Raw genomic sequence first — 14,693 nt, forward strand, 5'->3', positions numbered from 1 at the left:
TATAGACCATGAAATAGTTACCTCCAGGTGACAAAACTTCCAATGGAAGGATAGAGATAGCAACTAACCCTGCCACAAAACCTTCAGTCCAGAAATCTAATGCCTGTAAGAGGGACAGAGATAACGAGGGGGCAGAGAGTGAAGAAATGATTAACCAATGACTGCCCCCTCTTGAGTCCCATGTCATGAGAGGGAGCCCATCCCTGACACTATTAATGCTAGTCTGCTATATTTACAGACAAGAGACTAGCACCTCAGCCATCTGAGCGCTTTCACTCAGCAACTAATGAAAACAGATTCACAGACCCAGAGCCAAACTGTAGGCAGAGTTTGGGAAATCCTATGAAAGGGGGAGAGAAAGGACTGAAACATCCAGAGAGGTCAGAACACCACAAGAAAACCTACAGAATCGACTAACCTGGGCCCTCAGGGGCTCGCAGAGACTGAGCCACCAGTGAGAAAGAGCATGCGTGGGACTGAGCTAGGCCTCCTACAAATCTGTAACAGGTGTGCAGCTTGGGCCTCATGTGGGAACTCTTAACAGCAGGAGCAGGGGCTGTCTCTGACTCTGTTGCCTGCTGTTGGATCCTTTTTCACTATCTGGACAGCCTTGTCTAGCCTCAGAAGAAGATGTGTCCAGTCCTACTACAACTTGATATGTCAGGGCTGGTTGATATCCATGGGAGGTCTCTCCTTCTCTGAGGTGAAAGGGAGAGGAATGCAGAGGGAGGGAAGATAATGGAGGGTCTGAGAGGAGAGGAAGCTCTGATCAGGATGTAAAGTAAATAAATAAATTAAAATAAAAGAAGTAAATAAAATGTTTTTAAATTTTTCATTATTTTCAAAACTGAATAAAACAATATTTCAATATAAAATTAGTATCACATTTTTTTCTTCTTGAAGTTTCAAGATAAAAGGAATCCTAAATAAAAAAGAACATAGTAGATGACTTAGGATTTTTAATATTAAAAAAGTTAATAATGATGAACTACAAGCTAGGTGAAAAGGAGTTTGAATTTAACTAGCATAAATAAACATAGTATTTAGAAAATTTATTGGAGATCCCGCAAAGGTGAGTGATTCATATTACTAATTGCATATCTGTTTGATAGTGTAACGTGAGCTTGCAGAATCCAAGTGCAGAGTGCAGCCATCTGCTGCCAACTATACAATCTGCAGCGATAAAGCATCAGTTGTAATTTAGCATTAAAATATAAAGGGCTGAAAAAAAAACAATATGCCATCACAACAAGATTGTATAAGTACTGTTAACATCTGAGTGCTGGGTAAAATGTATTCTAGGGTGAATGTCACATTAAATATATTTGGGTGTAGTTTTCCTAAAACTATTCTGATAAATTTGAAGAATTTAAAGTAAATTATTACAATCAGCACTAATTATATTTTTGAAAGCAGTTTGTAGGTGCAAATTAATGTGCTTGGGATGGAGAACATTTTTGAGAAATCTATTTGTACCCACTGTATAATAACACACTGTCGTACTTATCACAGCAGACTGTCACTTAAGAAATATCTCATGTTCTTGGCAATAAAGAGCCAGCCCTCAAAAATAGTATGACTTGTTAAGCATAGAAGAAAAAAGTGCGGTGAAATTACAGTCTAGTTATAACTCCTCAAATAACCAGGTATGTGTTACATGTGATGAGTAAAATACCGCATACAATCCCTAGAAGGCTTGCTACCCTGTGGCACCCACTACATACATGAAGAAAATCTGCGTACGTGATGAATGTTTGTGTATGCACTGTACATTGTGTACATGAACCGGCACAGTGCTTGGTGTTCTACATGTTGTCCCAGGTTAGATTATTTGGGATACGATTATTTGAGTATTTTCTTGTATTTAGAAGATGATAATTTTGCCATTAGCAGTTTTTCTTGAGGAACAACAAAATAATTTGCGTCGGTCTCCTTAAATTTTTAAGCAAGCCAAAAGCGACCATGAATAAAATTCAAATATGCTTTTCTGTTTCTTTTTTCTTTTATCTGCCAATCTTTGGTTTTCGGTGTATTTTGAGTTAATTGTGAAATGGGATGATTGGTGGCATGGTTAAAGCAGATTTATGGCTTTAGATGATATTTTGAAGAACATGGGACCATTTGGAGTGCAGTAACATATCCAAAACTTCTACTTCAAAATGCTAGAAGTCAAATCTAATTTTATTATTCATGTGTGTTTTTGCATGTATTTTAACAGCAAAAATTATCTATATATAAGGCATAATTCTATTTGCTTTTAACATGGTACGATTTAATTCATTGAACTGAAAAACAGTTTAGTAAAAAATTAAATTTGTAAAGCCAGCATGGTGACGCATGCCTTGATTCTAACACTAGAAAGACTGAGACCAGAGGGTTTTAATGAGTTCAAAGCCAATATGGGCTACAGACTCTCTCTGAATAAACAAAAAGGGTTAGCTCATTGTTGCTCTTGTATTAGGCTTTATTATATATCCTATAACTCCAGTTCCCTGAAGATCCAAAGCCCTTTTCTTCTCTGAAGGCACTGGTCATTATTGACAGAAGTCAGGACAGGAACTCAAGCAAGGCAGGAAGTAATGGCGAGGCCACGTAGGAGTGTTGCTTTCTGGCTTGCTCATCATGGTTTACACGGCCTTCTTTCTAATAGCACTCAAGACCACCAGCCCAGGGGTAGCCCCGCAAGTACTAAGCTGAACTATATCTCCCATCCTTCATTAATGAAGAAGATACCGTATAGGCTGGCTGACAACCCAATCATAGGGAGGCATTTTCTCAATTGAGGTTCCCTCCTCTTAGATGACTGGGTTTTATCAAGTTGATATTAAAACTAGCCACTATGCAGGCATTCACACGTACACATAAAAGAAATAAGTCTTTAAATAACCAAGAAAGAGCATTAGAATTGTAATGTAATAATTAATGGAAAAATCATTTTTGATTGTAAAGTATGAAAGCAAGATTAATTCATGTTAATCTTTATGTTTCACTAATTTTTCAGGCAAACCCCATTCTCATCCACTAGTAGGTTGTACAATATGTGTCAATGATACTTCTAGAATTCTTGCTAGTTATAAAACATACAAAAACTATACTTCGAGAATTGTATCATTTTTGTTTCTTAATTGTAATAATCATTAACTCTTACATCTTCATTTTATATTTATATTGGTTCTGGTACTTTGATATAGAGTGTTACCCTATCTCCTTAGAGAAATTTAAATAATGAATTATGGAACACTGTTTTACCAAATCTATGGTGCATGTGAAATAAGCCAGTCAATGTTTGTCTTTTTATGTTTTTAACCCAAATATATATATATATATATATATATATATATATATATATATATATATATATAATATTTTATTATTGAAAATACTATATTATTTTCATTTTTATCACATGTAGTGTCATTATGTCAGTTGGTCATTAAAACTCTGAATTTCTTTAATATTTTTGTATTTTTGATAGTAATGCATTTAGTCTACATTAGAAATAAATAATAGTCCATACTTGTTCTTAGTGTTATATTTGGTATGTCATAGTCATGGAATATATACAGGGTTCAGAATCTTGACAAAAATAAAACAAAAGAATATCCATATAAGAAAAACATAACAATACCATAAATAAATATTTACAAACACATTTTTATAGAAAAATCAATATCTAAAGGCTGTCATACAAAGAGAAAACATGCTGTGATTAAAATAATAATATAGATCTTTCCAAAGAAACATTTTCTGAACATTGATTACAAAGCGGGAAAAGGTCATTCTGGTCTGGAAATGTAGCTGAGCTAGTAAAATTCTTACTGAATAAGAAGCATGAGGTCCTGGGTTTGGTCCTAGAATCATGTATTAAAGACAGCCCACAAGCTTGCAATCCCAGTTCTGAGAAGCTGGAGACAGTGAGATTCCCAAGATCCTGGTCTTGTTAGGCCTTTCCTCATAAAACATAGTAGATATTTCCTGATCATGGAATCTCAAGGTTAACCTCTTTCCTTCACACACCTGCACACATGTACGTCCCTAAACACATGAACCCATACCCAAACATATGCACGTGCATAAAGTTGGATTTTGATATGAATGAAAGTGTTATTCTGTTTAAGTAAAGAAAAGCATAGCAACGATGGAAGTTCATTATTGTCTCTCCTGCTTAAGAAAGATTGCTCACATAAAATAATTGCTGATGTCTATTGACTTGGTTCCACTAATTCATGGGTGAGTTATAGTTGTTAAGCCCATTCAGCTGAGAAAAGCAGACAAGATGCAAGAAACGTGAGGAGCAGAAGCGACTTTCCTTTTTGATTAGCTAAAGTATTTTGTGCCAATTTGCATAGGTTCATGCCAATTTGGGTGGCTCTTAAATGGATGGTTGTTACCCTCTTATTCTTTTCATCACATGGATTTTCTTTTATAGAATTAAAATCGTCAACAGAAAAGAATTAACAATCACAAAAGCTTTTGGGGAAGAAAAATCTATAAGGAGAAAAGAGAGCTAGCTTAAGTCTATTAAGTTTATTTAATGAGAAGCTTCGTATCTATGTCAAGTTTTTAAAAGATACAACCACATAACCATATTTTGTTTTTATTTCTCAAATCCTGAAATTGAGGAAACATATTATACATATATATATATGTTTATATATATACATATATATACATATGTTTCTTCAGTTAAAGGGCTTTTTGTGTGATAGAACTCAAATCTAGGAATATGTCCATTGTCTATCTCCGTGTATGTAATTATCTGTATGTACATGTATATTTGTAACTGTGTTTGTGTATACTCATATATAACTGTATTTATGTGTAACTGTGTGTATATATGCCCATGAGTAAATGTGTATGTGTGTTTGTGGTTGTATATGTTTAACTGCATGTGTTTGTGTGAGCACGTGTGTGTGAGAGTTTTTTATAAATTCTGCAGGAATGAGATGTTGATTTCTTTACACCTTTAAGTTTCACTGAGAACAGTTAACTAAATTTGTGCTCCCAAAATATCTAATTATAATGTATAAAATATACTAAAATTTAGCATAAGTATGTAGACGGGACTGTCCTATCCTTTTCCTCTCCACCCCCGGACTCTGCATGTTATGAGGGTAAGGGTCTCATTTCTTTGTTTTTAACAAGATTTCACTTGACACCCCTGTCTGGCTTTCCCTACACTCCTGCCTCAGCCTCCCAGTCACTGAGACTGCAGCCCTGCACCACCACATCTGGCTCTGAATGTGCATTTCCATGTGTCCTGATGATATTGTTACAGAAAGTAAAGCTGGTTGCCCTGTCCTCAGCAGGTGCTACTGAGGCAATTTCCTAGTCAATTACTTTGTATCCATGCATTCATTCTTAGATAGCTTAAGCCAGGAATATAAGCAGTGTTAATTCACCCATCTCACTCAAGCAAACTTATAGAGGTTTAGTACAAGTATTTTTTTTTTTTTTTAAATGCAACAGATTGGAGTGTTTCTTGGAAGCGTGCTTCCATCTGTGAAAACTGTCACTGGAAAAGGGAAGAACACTTTAAAATAAATCCACCAGCTGTATTGATAATCTTGTAGTGATACGAAGGCCTGAATATGGTGGGACTATTTGTGAAATCAGTTAGACCAGATGAGGGGAGAGCGAGTGGAGGAGGTTTGCAGTTCCGATAATGACTTTAAAAATCATTATGACGCTAATGCAATTTCAAGCTTTCATTTTTAAAATGAAGGCTTTTTATTTTAAAAATGAAAGTATTAAAGTTGAAATTGTCTTAAAATTAATTAAGTGGCACATGTTGTGCTGAGTAATGTGCTATTAAAATACTCCGGTACAAACGTAATTTACAGCTAAAATAAATAAATAAAGAAAGAAGCAGGCTTGTAAACTTTCAACGGCTAAACTTTTGTGTTGGTTTGAAAGTAACCACCATTTCAGACCACCATTTTTCTCTTAAGAGTTTTCAAAGTAGAAGTAAATTAGCCGTCTTGAATTCTACAGAGATATCCATTATTCAAATAAACAAACAGAGAAGAACAGTAACAACGAGTACAACAGAAACATTAAAATAAAAATGTTCTTATGGTACACACAAAAAAAGCAGAAAAGAAAAATGACTGCACCTAAAGAGAAATTTTCTTGCATCCCTTCTAGCATTACACTATACATTTTTCCACTTGATGAAACAAACACTAAAATGTTGTGATTTGAGAAAATAACATGAAGAAAAGCCTGAAGTGGTATTTACCTTCTAGGAGGAGTGTACCCAGGTTTCTATGAAGTACTTTCTCCATTTAAATTTTCCAGCTTTTGCTTTTAAAATGTTGAAGAGGTAAATCTTGTGTGTAGAAAGAAGGCTTCAGACTCATCTCTCTTGCTGGAAAGACAGAATTGATATTGATTGTGTGGCTTCCAGGGAAGATATGAGAAGGTTTCTACTTCTTGAAAGGCTTCTGAGTGGCTCTGCTGTGAGTACTCAGATCTCCAAACACTGGACTGATCTGGGATTCTTGAGAGTTTCACAAGAAGGTGGGTTGCAAGGTGACTTCCTCATGTCTCAGTTTTTGCACCACCTATTTTCTTTTCTTTTTTTTTCTAATTTTTAATTTACTATTATTATTTACAGTTTATTCACTTTGTATCTTAGCTATAGCCCCCTCCCTTAACCCCATCCCACCCTTCCTCCCTATTTTCCTTCCATTTTTCTCTCCAAGTCCACTGATAGGGGAGGTCCTCCTCCCTTTCATCTGACCCTAGCCTATCAGGTCTCATCAGAATTGGCTGCATTGTCTTCCTCTGTGGCCTCATAAGGCTCCTCCACCCTCGGAGGAAAGTGATCAAAGAGCCAGCCACTGAGTTCATGTCAGAGAAGGCCCCTATTCTCATTACTAGGGAGCCCAATTGGACCCTTAGCTGCTGTGGCTACATCTGTGCAGGGGTTCTAGGTTATCTCCATGGATGATCCTTGGTTGGAGTATCAGTGTCAGAAAAGACCCCTTTGCCCAGATTTCTTGGTTCTGTTGCTCTCTTTGTGGAGCATCTGTCCCCTCCAGGTCTTTCTATCTCCCCTTTCTTTCATAAGATTTCCTGAACTCTGCCCAAAGTTTGGTTATGAACCTCAAAATCTGCTTTGATATCCTGCTGGGTAGAGTCTTTCAGAGGCCCTCTGTGCAAAACCACCTTTCTGGTTTTCTGACATACTTCGATGCTTTTCTTTTTCTGAGATCTCCCTGACACTTCCCCTTTCCCAATTTCCTTTCTGAGAATTTTTCAGTGTTCTGTTTAGTAATATTTTTATTCAATCTCTTAAACACCCGAATCCTTCCACTAAAAAGTTTCAATCGGTGTCAGATACCTTTAAACTCTGCACTCCAGAGGCAGGAGCAGGTAGATACCTTTGAGTTTAAGGCAGAGTGGTCTGCCTAGGGAGTTCCTGGACAGCCAAGACTACATAGAAAGTTCATGTCTCAAATGAACAAAGTAACAACAACAAAACTAAAGAAAGGACCTTCAATTAAACACCTAAAGTTGTAGGTTGGCAGCCAGATTTCTCAATAATCTGGAGCAAGCACAAATTTCAAGTGAGTCTTCTGGACATCTTTTCCTACATCAAGAACTCTATCCGAATTGCCAAGTCATCACTTCAACGCCTACTGTGAACTTTTTTGAATATTTACCCACAGCAATTTTGAATGATTTGGTTGTAACTCTTTACCGCCCCCCCCCATTAAACAATCCCGTTAATATACTCTAAATGCAAATCTCTTGCAAATAGTTTTCAAATATTTCACATCGTCTTACTCTCGTGGTATGCCTTTTGAAGCACAAAGTTTCGGTCCATAAAATTCTGTTATTTTCATTTTCCTTTGGTTGCTATGTTTCAACTGTCACAATTGAGAAAACATTGACTACTGCAGTTCAATGATTTTTCGTGATGAAAAAGACCACAGCTGAAACGCAATACAGTTGTCTTTAACCATAGAGTGGCCTATATAGTGTAGTGATATTCTTAATCATTTTACTTATTTTTCTTCTTCTTTTTTTTTTTCTCAAATTGCTATCAACGATACTTTAACCATTCTGTTCTCTTCAATTCACCAGTGACCTGTTTCTTTAACTTACTGTTTTATCTTAAATGCCAGGTGTTTATTTTTGTCTGTCAGTGCATGTAGAATGTTTTTGATGGCATTCAGGACATTTTCCATAGTGAGGTAATTGAGATTACCAGATGGAACCAAGGGTTGTCAAAGTGCTGGGGAAATAGTGAAGAGCCACTAAAAGGAAAAGCACTGCCACTACTTTGTGACAGTGCCACAGAATGCAAAAATGTGTATTTTTCTTTCTTTCTTTCTTTCTTTTTGTACAAGCATAGCACAGTTATCATATCCACAAAACCAAATATGGACTTCATTCTAAGGAAAATCTCCAGTTTATTTGAATTCCCTTATTTTTGCCAAATAAGTGTTCTTTTTATTTTTTGCAAGTATTTGCTTCAAGGCCCTATTTTGTGTTATGTGTTACGTCTCCTTAAGCTCTTCTTGGCTGTCCTAGTTTACAAAACTTTTAAATTACTTACTCATTTTTAAATTTTAGTTCATGATTCGTATCATCTGATTTGTGAGCAAATTAGGTTTCAGAGTGACTGACAATAAAAATATTCTAAGCTATTTTATAGACATCAAACATGGGGTGTTGAGCGAAGAAAGGTTTGTGGTCTTGTTTAGGAGTCGCTGTACTAAGTACCTATTTGTATCTTTAGTTCGAGGATGCAACTGAGGGGTGTTGATCAAAGGAGCATGTTGAAACAGTAGTGAATGGAAGAAGGCAGGTAACTCTGATTGTTTTCAATTTAGCCATATGGAAGCCTATCAAATACATCTTTCTCTTGTCATTGTCTTAAAAGCTGAATTTTCTCTTTCATGCTTGCTTAACCATGTTCCTGACCTACCTTTGGTAAAGATGTAGAGAAGAATTTAGTGAAAGCTATGTTATGCGCTGTGAATGACGGTCTTTTAAATGTCACATTTCTGAAATTGAACAAGCACTCTTTTATTAACACAGATGTATAGATTCCTTTCCTGCATGGTATTCCCATTGTGCAGGTGCCCGATGACAATCGGCATCGTGGTATACACATCTCATTTGCATCTCAACATCTTGAGCTTACCAGAAGAAATAAAAAACCAAAATTGGGTATTTAAGCTGCAATGTGCCCTAATAGAATTTTTTTTTCCTCTATAGAACTACTATGGTGCTGCTAAGCTGATTTTTTCGGATAATCCTCTTGGTCTAACTTGTGGAATGGTTTGTCCAACATCAGACCTCTGTGTGGGTGGATGCAACTTACACGCCACTGAAGAGGGACCAATTAATATTGGTGGGCTGCAGCAGTTTGCTACTGAGGTATGTAACAGACATTGCATTTTTCTCCCAGCCAAGCACATAAAATAAAGAAAGTCCTTTTTGTTGTTGTTGTTGTTGTTGATACTCTGTGTGTGTGTGTGTGTGTGTGTGTGTGTGAGATATAAATGTGTTGTTTGAAATCAGTATCTTTATACAAAACTTGGGTATAAAATGAAAGTTTATAAAACCATATGTCAAATTAGTTGTAATCCCAGCAGGTTATTAAAATAACTTAGACTGGAAATATCTAAATTGGATGATCTAGAAATAGAATTTGTTCATTAACTTTACATTGAAGTGTAGCATGGAGACCCTATTAGGAAAAAGGCTATATTCTTTAACTGATAATTTCCCCTGGAACTTGCTTTGATCTTTATGCCTAGAAATATATTTCCACAGTACTTCATACTATTCTTTGAGTGATAGAGGTTGGGGAATTTTCAAAAAACCCTGAAATGGAATAATATTCTCTAACAACATTAAGACGATAATTAGATTATGTGAGCCTGTAGACTGAAAACTACTCTGTTATTTGTACAAAAAATGTTTAATGAAATGAAAGGTGGCTTTTCGTCATTTGTCACATAAACTTTGGTCCTGGCATTCTCTTTTATAAATCCTTTGTAAATGACTGATTCTCTGGGACATCTTTATACTCTCTGGGGTCTCCTGTTTGAAGTGAACTAGCAAGTCAATTCTCATGTATCATTTAAATGATCAGCTTATTGGGAGGTTACAGTAAGATTTTATAATCTTGAGGGACTTGTTGGCTAGAAGACTAAATTAAATGTCTGTCTATGCTGGACTTTTAGTTAATGACTTACCTCTCTGGTTTTGTCAACTTAAACACAATGTGCTCTTTCCCTTTAGAGCCTTTCCCATAATATCCCTCAAGCTTAAGTCACTCTTTGCCTTTAGTAATAAATCAGTGTTATTCCCTTCCTGCCTTCTGACAGGTTAATTCTGTGGAAAGACCCCTGGGAATAAGAAAATGGAAACAATTTGAGGTTGTGAGTTGATGCAATAAATTCTTGGATTTAATTTCTTTTCTTATCAAATTAAAAACCGCATTAGGCTTACTTGACCAGTGCAAGGTATAATCTCTACAACGTGCGAAAATCCTTAGTTGATGGCAAAGATTCACCAAGATTTCTCTCCATATTTCTTTGGGGAGCCCTTTGCTTTGTTATTAAGCCAATGTAAGCTTGCACAAAATGCCTCACAGCAAATGAGGAGCCATACAGTATGTACATGAGCACAGCTACCATTCCTAAACAAAATGAATTGATAGCAGTTGTTTGTCAGGGATACGGACATGAATGTGACAATGAATCAGAAGCAGAGAGATGTAGAGAAAAAGGAAAAAGAACAGGGTGGGGGAGGAACAAATGGAACAATGGAAGAAGGGGGAGTGAAGATGGAACGTTCATATGACGGAGTGAAATGAAGGCAGAGGCAGAGAGAAAGAGGCAGATAAAGAGAGAAGGAAACAGAAACACAGAGAAAGAGAAAATATGAATGGGTAAGGATGAATCACTAGTCTTACTTGGCTTTAATATGCTCCTATTTTATAGTGTATTTCTTTGTAAAGACTTCCATATTGTCCTCCTTCTTATACAGAAGTCATCAGAAATTGAGTAAAAATCTAATATATACACATATGGGCTCTCTCTAAGCTCTACCTAATAAAGAATTGAGCATGAACAGGACTATCTATAAATTCATCTCAAGGGAATAAAGAAAATTCAAATATTGTGTGTCTTTGTATTTTATTTCATCCCATTTTTATAACTGTGTTTCATAAACAAATAGAAAACGAAACTATGAGAGCTACATATAAAGGCTTCTATTTATTTTTTGCACTGAGCAGTTTTATAAAATACAGTTTTTCTTACGTCAAAGTGGAGTTTACTTCAATGTCAGCACCTTTTGAACTGTTATGAAGTTAGGGAAGGGTGAGCTCTGAATACTTGCAAAAAATACTTGAAGGGCAAAATGTTCTTTTTTCCAATGACTAAACTATCGGCATGAGATTTAACTCAAAATGAAACATGATGTAAATGATTTTGTGTTTTGATTGATAAATAATGATTGGTTTTGACCTTTTAAGAAATACAAATCAATATTTCTCTACCAAATTAAGCAAAGGTTAGGAAAGCAAACTAAATAGAAAAAAAAACCACAACATTTTTTTTAGAATTGTTTTTCATGTAATTTAGAAATGATCTTTAAAAATATCATCCCTCTAGTCTGCTGTTATTGACTGAATCTGTATGTTCTGCTTCTTCATTTGTACATAGGTGTTTAATTTGGAAAAAGTATGAATCATACCTACCTAAGCCTGCAGGAAGAGAAGGAAGAGGGCTTCTCTTATGCGATCCTGTGTTTTCTTTTCTCTTCAACTCTTTGCTGTTTTTGTATCTGCAGTGTAATTACTTGACCTCATTCAAGATACCTTTGGGCATCTGAGTAATGAGATAAATACAGAAGGAGTTCTTATTCTGTAGAAGGCAGAAGGCTTCATAATCATACTAGAATCCTTTAATACTACATGTTCAATGAATATCTTGGCAGTATTGATTTAGTCTTGGTATTATCAATTTTAGGGAAGTTTATAAATTTCTGTGCATAAACCATGTTTAAGTATAAATTGAATGCATTACGCGTTAATAAAACAATATCCCCAGAAGCAGGAAGACACACATGGTATATACTCACTGATAAGTTGTTGTTAGACATTTAATATAGGATAAACATACTAAAGTCTATACTCCTAAAGAAGCTAAGCAAGAAGTAGGACCCCAGAAAGATGCTCAATTCTCATTCAGAAGGGCAAACAGGATAGACATCAGAAAGAGGACAGGAGCTTACAACAGAGGGCCTCTGAAAGACTCTACTGATCGAGATATCAAAGCAGAGGCTGAGACTCATAGCCAAGTTTTGAGCAGAGTGTAGGAAATCTTATGAACAAAGGGGGAGATAGAAAGACCTGGAGGGGACAGGAGCTCCACAAGGAGAGCAACAGAACCAAACACTCTGGGCAAAGGGGTCTTTTCTGAGACTGATACTCCAACCAAGAATCATGCATGGAGAGGACCTAGAACCCCTGCACAGATGTAGCCCATGGCAGCTCAGTGTCCAAGTGGGTACCCTAGTAAGGGGAACGCAGGCTTTCTCTGGAATGAACTCAGTGGGTGGCACTTTAATCACCTCCCCCTGGGGGATGGTACAACCTTGCCAAGCCACAGAGGAAGACCTGATGAGACCTGTCCTGCCAGTACTGATGAGACTTGATAGGTTAGGGTTAAAGGAAAGGGGAGGAGGACCTCCCCTATCAGTGGACTAGGGGAGGAGGAGCAAAAGGGGAGAAGAGGAATGGAGGGTGGGACTGGGAGGAGGTGAGGGAGGGGGCTACAGCCGGGATATGAAGTGAATAAATTGTAATAAATAATAAATAAACAAAAGATAAAAAGCCAAAAACAAAAAAAGCATAACAAACAAAAACAGCCACCACAAACTGTACAAACTTTAGATGTATAGAAACATGGTAGCATTTCAGGAAGCAATGACTACCAATAATTGGTATTTTATGGTTTACTGTGAGGAGCTGTACATTCATCCTGTACTAGTGTACTAGCATCCTGACACTAATAATTTAACTTTCAAGATTTGTGTTGCTTGTTTTGAATTTAATTACAGCACGTTAGTAGAAAGTGTAGATGGGGAAAATGTACAGACACGGTCTTGCTGTTGCCACAGGACATTCACTTCTGTGATATCAGGGTCCAACATGTTGACAATTAACAAGTCACGCCATCCAGATGTTTTGGCGTCTTGAACTTGAGACAATGAAGGGCAAAAGAGATCAAAATAATAGTCGATACTAAACAAATTATCTGGCGCAGTGTTGGATGGGGGTGAGTATGCCTTGAAGTCATCCTGAGGCCCATGTTATCTCCATTTTACACACACCTAGCAGAAGACTCCATGAAAATAACTGAATTCAGGCTGGAAACCTGTCAAGGAAAGCCAGTACTCTGTATTTTTTTCCAGTATTTTGCAATCTCTCATTTACCCTGGATAACATTTCTAATTGATGATAACAGGCTTTATAGTGATCCAGGTTTTGTCTTCCAGAGTCAAGCAGCATCTACAGGGGTTCATGGATCAGGATATAAGCTGCACCTGTTCCAGTCACCACATCTCACAGCTCCTTCATCTTCTGTGAGAAGGGTAGCCATTACAATAAAATTAAAATAGGCTCCATAAGACCAATACACATGTTCAACTCATTTTCATTTTTGGTGCATATTTGTATGTTATATAAAAGCTTTCATATTGACCATGGAAGTATCAGTCCACAACCAGGAAGAAAAAGACTTTGTTGAGTTTGGGAAAATACAAATTAGGGTAGCTTATCTTAAAGATTAGAAAAAATGCTATAAAATTCCAATAGAAAAATTTACATGGACTTTATTCATTGAAGGATGCCAAACCTGGTTGTTGTTTTTTTTCTATAGTTTCATTTTTATTTGTAAGCCTGAACTCTGATTTTGTGGTACCTGAATAAATTCATATAAAACTTAAGCACACAGGTGATATGGTTTGGCAATTCAATGAATAAAATATACTAGTTCATGGATATAATTTAAATCTAAGTTACATTATTATGATTAAGAATAATAACCAATACTCATAATCAGTACCTCAAACAAATAATTTAAAAATAGGCTTTGGGTTAAAGAATAGTTGTTAGATTAATAAGATCACACACTTTCCTTGTTATCCCAATCTTATATGAGTTTGAATCAAATACCTATAAACATTACCTATTGAAAATAGAATGATCAATAGTCATGAACTCTTCTAATGTCAATAAATACAGCACAAGCTGAATTATTCCTAATGAAAAAAAAAAGATGGAGATGAAAATGGTACATAAAAAATGCAATCAATAATTTGACTCTGGTAAAATGGAGTTTTCTGGAATGCAAATGCAGTGGTATCTGTTAGGAATTCAGTTATATTTGTCCCTTTCTTTTTTTTTTCATGATTTTATTAGTTATTGTCCTTCTTTCATAAACTTTCTTTTTTTTATTATTATTTTTTTTCTTTTTAGTTACATTTTGTTAACTCTGTGTCCCAGCTGTATCCCGCTCCCTCATTTCCTCCCCAACCCCACACTCCCTCCCTGGTCTCCTCCCTGCCCCTTTCCAAGTCCACTGATAGGGGAGGACCTCCTCCCCTTTCATCTGACCCTGTTTTATCAGGTATCTTCAGGGCTGGCTGCAAAGTCC

At 36.2% G+C, this 14,693-nt stretch overlaps 1 protein-coding gene across 1 annotated transcript in view; it reads left to right on the forward strand.

Moving 5' to 3' along the window:
- Positions 1-14,693, forward strand: part of Dpyd (dihydropyrimidine dehydrogenase) — an 844,213-nt gene that overhangs the window by 152,804 nt on the left and 676,716 nt on the right. Inside the window, 1 exon segment of the mRNA XM_055628041.1 lies at positions 9,235-9,396. Within this exon segment, the coding sequence (XP_055484016.1) occupies positions 9,235-9,396 (162 nt within the window).

This window comes from Psammomys obesus, unplaced genomic scaffold (genome assembly GCF_907164565.1).
Source record: "Psammomys obesus unplaced genomic scaffold, mPsaObe1.curated_primary_1811, whole genome shotgun sequence".
Classification (NCBI taxonomy): Eukaryota; Metazoa; Chordata; class Mammalia; order Rodentia; family Muridae; genus Psammomys; species Psammomys obesus.